The sequence below is a fragment of the Sinohyriopsis cumingii genome, chromosome 7 (genome assembly GCF_028554795.1).
Source record: "Sinohyriopsis cumingii isolate HCF-2022 chromosome 7, ASM2855479v2, whole genome shotgun sequence".
In the NCBI taxonomy this organism is placed as follows: domain Eukaryota; kingdom Metazoa; phylum Mollusca; class Bivalvia; order Unionida; family Unionidae; genus Sinohyriopsis; species Sinohyriopsis cumingii.
Window position 1 is genome coordinate 84,428,635 of NC_142967.1, and position 6,219 is coordinate 84,434,853.

The following is a 6,219-nucleotide window of genomic DNA, read 5'->3' on the forward strand; positions in this document are numbered from 1 at the left end:
ACTCAAATCAATCCTTAATGAAATATCTCAATATTCATTAAATAATAATAATAATAATATGTACATGCAATGTTGAATTTATAAAGGATGGCTAAAATAGTTAAAGACTCTTCTTCCTTGGATCTGGCACCATTCAGCCATTATAAATCCTAATACATACCAGTTATACCCTTATGTAAGTAGAGTCCAAATGAAAATGCACAGACCAAGACCTGCCACTGCATAATGTGCTGGAATATCAAAATCAATGTAGTTTGTTGGTAGTAATCAGTAGAATAAAAGACAGACCCTGATGTGCCAGGAAATTACATGACATCAGACACTGTTTTCAGTTTGGACTTATATGTGAGGATATACAGTTCATATCCTTTAATATAAATGTACTGTGGTTTCCTGTGTGTCAGAAATTTTCTGTTTTATATTCAAGACTGCTAAATAAGGATAGCAATTTACTGAATTATGTTAACTCTGTAAATATGATTGTCACCTAAGTCCTTTCCTAAGTACATTACAGGATTTATAATTCTACGGCTGTACAAAAAATTGATATGAACATGCAAAGACACAGACCCACAAAGCTTCCAACTTGTTCCAACTTTCTGGAATTTTGTTTTCTTCACAGCACTATTATTAACTACTTTTGAAGAGAAAATTTATATAAAGCCTAGCAAAACATGTCCGAGATTTTGTCTAGATTACGTCCTCAGCAATCTTTTTACAGGAATAAAGAGGCCAAATTCTGAATCAAACAAGTTATTTTTTTTAAAAAGTTGATTTTTGCCATTTGCTATTAACCTTCAAACTGTGACCTTTGCTTATTTGTTGCATGCAAACTACACTAACAGGTGTTCTAAGCTACCATATATTGACTGAATGGTGTAGGAGTATATCCATTGACTGGACTGCCAAGTAATTCCCATTGCATCATTTAACATCTGCCATATATTTTACATTATATATTCTGGCGGTATGCTACATTTATGCTCAAATAAACACACATATTGTCAAAATGTACAATAAATAAATTGTGAAATGCCATTTCAAGAGGGAATTTTACAATAAGTATTGTCAATTTTTTCTATCTCTTTGTCTCTCTGTCTCTCTGCCTGATGTGAAGTAAATTAGAACTTTTTGCAATTTAAATTTTCTATTAATTGAATTTTTAATAAATATCAAGAACCAAAATTAATTTTGTTTATTTAAAAAAAAAACACAGTGGAAACAACACATGTTCACTCTCCAAATCCCACACCCCCCCCCAATTAGAATATAATAATATTATTAGGGCCCATCCACTTTTCTGGGATGAGGAGCTGGGTAAAAGAAACAAATATGACCTAACAATATTTTGAAAAAGATATTTTGCTTTGATTTATTGGAATTACTGAACATATAATATCCCTTATATTAGCTTCAAAGAAAATTCCCAAAGGAAAAGAAAGAAGAAAACATCCATTCAAAAGAAAACCACAGCTCCCTCAAAAAACGAAATGGTTAAAATTGCCTTGATACAGGGGAAATCTGCTCATCAAATACAACTACACCATTTGTCTCTCTTTAACCATCACATTCAACCCATATATCTGACCAAAGAGAATACATTTTAATGCTACCATGGGTGCCTTTGATAGTTTTAAAATTCTAACTATGGAAAATTTGGCTACAAATTTGATGTAGTGTACTAGCTCTCAGTATTGAGAGTCATTGCTGGTCCTAGACTCCAAGTTTTCAAAACTGGATGTATGACGTTTTCTAAACTGGACTCTCAGTAAGTGGCATTGCCAATTTCCCTTCTGAAAAAATCCTAAAGAGAACTCTTTAGTTTGTCAATATATTTGAACTTTTCATTGTTAAATAACAGGTAAAAGTGACCAGTGACCAGTAAAAGTGACCAGTGATAGAATTTACAAAAATAATTTGAATACAAATTCTATCATGAGTAGTTTTCAAAATTAGCTTTCAGAACCGGCTGGAATTCTGGGAAACAATTACTGAAATAAATATCAAGTTCCTTAGAAAGTTCTTATTTTTTCTGAATGATGGTTTTGGGTAGATAGGCATATGCTAATTAATTGTTTTGGACAGATGTGAATGTGTCAATTTCCAACACTGCTGGTTAATGAGACCAGTCTTCCAGGAATTGATGTACTTTCTACTTGCAACCCCACTTTCACATACATGTTGGGATTGGTTGTCAGTCTGTTCATCCAATCTGAACCCCACTCTCACATATATGTTAGGACTGGTTGTCAGTCTGTTCATTCAATCTTAACCCCACTCTCACCTATGTGTTGCACTTAGTCATCAGTCTGTTCATTCAATCTTAAACCCACTCTCACATATATGTTGGGACTGGTTGTCAGTCTGTTCATTCAATCTTAACCCCACTCTCACCTATGTGTTGTGATTGGTCGTCAGTCTGTTCATTCAATCTTAACCCCACTCTCACATATATGTTGGGACTGGTTGTCAGTCTGTTCATTCAATCTTAACCCCACTCTCACATATATGTTGGGATTAGTTGTCAGTCTGTTCATCCAGTCTTAACCCCACTCTCACATATATGTTGGGACTGGTTGTCAGTCTATTCAATCAATCTTAACCAAACTCTCACATATATGTTGGGAATGGTTGTCAGTCTATTCATTCACTCTGAGTTTTCCTTGTAATCTCATTTTTGATAGATTTTTCTCTCTCTATACTTTGAACTCTCAATCTCATTCTCTCAAATCCCTACAGCCAGCTCCAAATACAGACTAGCATAGAAACCTTGAAGTGATGCAATCACTGTAGTGAGCTGTTACAACAACATTGGTTAAGGAGGATTGCATCAGATTAGGGTGCAGTCAAGTTCAATACAATGTCAAGCACCAAACATTTGTAACACAATTTGCATATATTTGCATAAAATATTCAATAATTTTATTAAGGTCACACAAAAAAGGGACTATACTAGTTGTTAATTGAACTGGATACCTCATAAATGTTGTGTCTTATTTAATTCATAGAGTATTTAGCCAGTGAATGAGAAAATAACATTCACCACTTTTTTTGCAAGTAACAAACAGACGCTCTGATGTCTTAGTTATTTAATAATCTGCATGGACTTGCTTTTACTGGACTGTATGGACTTACTTCAATGATCTGTATGGACTTGCTTTTGCTGGACTGTATGGACTTACTTCAATAATCTGTATCGACTTGCTCTTACTGCAAATTGCACATCTCTAGACCTTCCATCCCATAATCTCTAGATCTCCCAACCCATAATCTCTAGATCTACCATCCCATAATATGCCAGCAGATCTTAGTCTATGCAGTCTGTTTGAAGTCAATCAATAAAACAAACACCACAAACGCTGATCTGTAGTCACATTATGTGATGGCACATCGGGGTCTATGTTGTTTGCAGTTGGACCCAACATATAAGAGTGTACGTATGTAAAGTAACAATACTATAATTTATCAGTTCTCTGAAATGAATTAAACACTCCTGCATATATTTGGTTTTTTCAATATTGTTTTTACTGCAGTATCCCCAAGGCAAATCTCAGTATGGTAAGGAACATGAGAGAAAGTAATAAAACTTTCTTTCAGAATTTACACCGATTAATAAATATAACTTGAAATATTTGTTGACAATAAATTAACTTTCATACAGTTGTGTGTTAATTAACATGGCTGAATTAATTTTTAGGTCACCAGGCCAAACAGGTGATCCACTTTGCTTATTTAGATTTAGAAGTCTGCTTTAAATTAACTATTTCATCCACAGTTCCCATCAGCAAAGCTGATTGTTATTTGACTAAAATAAACTTAATTTCAGGACAAAATACTTACATATATTACAAAGCAAACTCATTTATATATATATATATATATATATATATATATATATATATATATATATATATATATATATATATATATACACACACACACACACACACACACACATAACTATTAAGATATTTCATCATTTACATTAGGGTTGCAAACAGCTTGTTTTTGTCCTATGGTGAACTATAGAGTAAAATAATTGCATTAGCAAGGTCCTTGTTAGTTGTACAGGCCCTTGTTAGTAGTACAGCCTTGTTAGTAGTACAGGTCCTTGTTAGCAGTACAGCCACAATGGTCATACCATATTTCTTGCCAAAAAATAATTTTGTTCATAATATTGCATGAGGATATAATTTTATAATTTCTGTATTGCACACAATAACGATATCATCTTCTTCAATTAACACATACATCATGCACAGTAGATTTGGTTTTGTGGCACAGCAACAAAAGAAGGATCAAGGCAACACAAGCGATCAAGGCAATCAGATCACAGACCCTGGACCAACTGTATTAATACACATGTGGATGGAATTGAATGAAGACAATGGAAAAATAGGAAAGAAAGGACTTCCCCTTCCTAACAAATCAGGAATAGTTTCTAGTATATCTTGTCAGCGCCATATCAGTCTACAATGCTCAAAAGATTTAAAATATTTTTTTGAAATAGAAAAGGTTACATCATTTAAAATTAGATAACCATTAAAAAGCAAAAACTTGTATGATTTAAAAATTATACCTGGATCGGATTGCAGTATTCAACTTTGCACCAAAGCCTTATCCCAAGGATTTCCCTAGTTATCAAAAGAGGTGGATCCTCAAGAAAAACATATGGTGAGTGAGAGTTTGCAAGCATGGTCCAGGGGCACGCTACCCTGAACAAATTTGAAATCAAAGATGCAGAAATTATGTAATGTTACTTCTTCTTAAAAATATACCTTTGGCAACATTCTGTAAAACTGACAACAAAATCGCAAACCCCGCCTACATCCAAAATTAGCATTATGCTCCTCCAATTTATGATGTAATCTTCTGAAATATGTTATTTTGTGTTGCCACAAATTTTCCTATAATTGTTTTGATAAAACGTCTGACCCTTGCAGTGGCCCAGGGTAGCAACATATAACATCAATAATAATAATAATAATAATAATAATAACAATAAAACTGATATTGTTAGTTACATTTCTTGTTGCTAAATTAATCAATTTGTACTCAACAAAAAGTACATAAGATACTTTTATTGTTTATATTTTTCATTTGGAAAAGCAATATAAATGGAATTTTTCACCGAATAGCAACACACACACACACACACACACTCGCAGACAGTTTATGAAAAGACGGTGATGAAATTTTGCAGACTCACGTTATTTTTCTCTCCTGACCAGTGGACAAAGGCCTGGTTATGTTGGCTATCCCCCAAGTAGAACTGGTTTGTTGACAGGTTGGATGCTTTTTGATGAACATCCGATTCACTCTTCTTTGGTTCTTGCTGAGTTAATTCCCGAATAAAACGCCGTTTAACTGCATTGTCTCCATGTAAACGTTTTGATATCCAAATCTCATTTTGACTATTTTCAAGGGCACGTCCGTAAATTCTTCCCTCGGAGAAAGAAAGTAAATAGAGGAAGATGATGAATGAATGAACACTCGTAACCACGTTGTCCCTACTCGCCATGTTTACTATACACATGTTACTGTAATCGGTTAACTTCTCGATTTATGGGTAACTCTAGAAGTCCTCGATATAAATAAAAAATTTGGATTGGTCAATTGCAAAGCAAAATACTGTCACGTGACTTTTACCTTTCCCATTGCATCATCAAGGTAATTCATTCAATAATGCAAAGCAAACATTTGTTTAAAGAAAGAAAAGATGCAAACTTACAAAAATATGACAAAGTAGCGATAATGATAAAGGGAGAATTTATGGAGTATAAAGCTAGTCTAATGGAAAGCAGTAAAGTTTGGCACATATATACTTCGCATATGTTGTCATAATGTAAAGTTCAGTAAGTACGGTTTTATTTGGCCAATCCTATGCAACCACGGGAGTAAATTCTGGCTTTCTGCCACGATGTCTGGCATATGTGTTGATCCTGCTATTTTGTTACTCATGACCTCCATTTACGACACTGTTGTACCAACTAGAAAGTCTTTGTGATTTGTCAAACGTTGCGTCTATGTTATTATTACACATTGACGTATATAATACATGTTCTGTCTATATTATTATTACACAGACACATATAATACATGTTCTGTCTATAATATTATTACACAGAGACATATAATACATGTTCTGTCTATATTATTATTACACAGCGACGTATATAATACATTTTATGTCGATATTATTATTACACAGCGACGTAT

At 33.6% G+C, this 6,219-nt stretch overlaps 1 protein-coding gene across 2 annotated transcripts in view; it reads right to left on the reverse strand.

Annotated features, from left to right (window-relative positions):
• LOC149795655 (VPS10 domain-containing receptor SorCS1-like) overlaps nt 1–5,582 on the reverse strand; it is a 145,702-nt gene extending 140,120 nt beyond the window's left edge. For both annotated transcript variants that reach the window (XM_089965498.1, XM_089965497.1), the window contains exon 1: nt 5,210–5,582. In XM_089965498.1, coding sequence (XP_089821624.1) covers nt 5,210–5,536 — 327 coding nt within the window. In that variant the 5' untranslated portion in view covers nt 5,537–5,582. The remainder of the gene's footprint in view (nt 1–5,209) is intronic.
• Between the last annotated feature and the right edge of the window lie 637 nt (nt 5,583–6,219).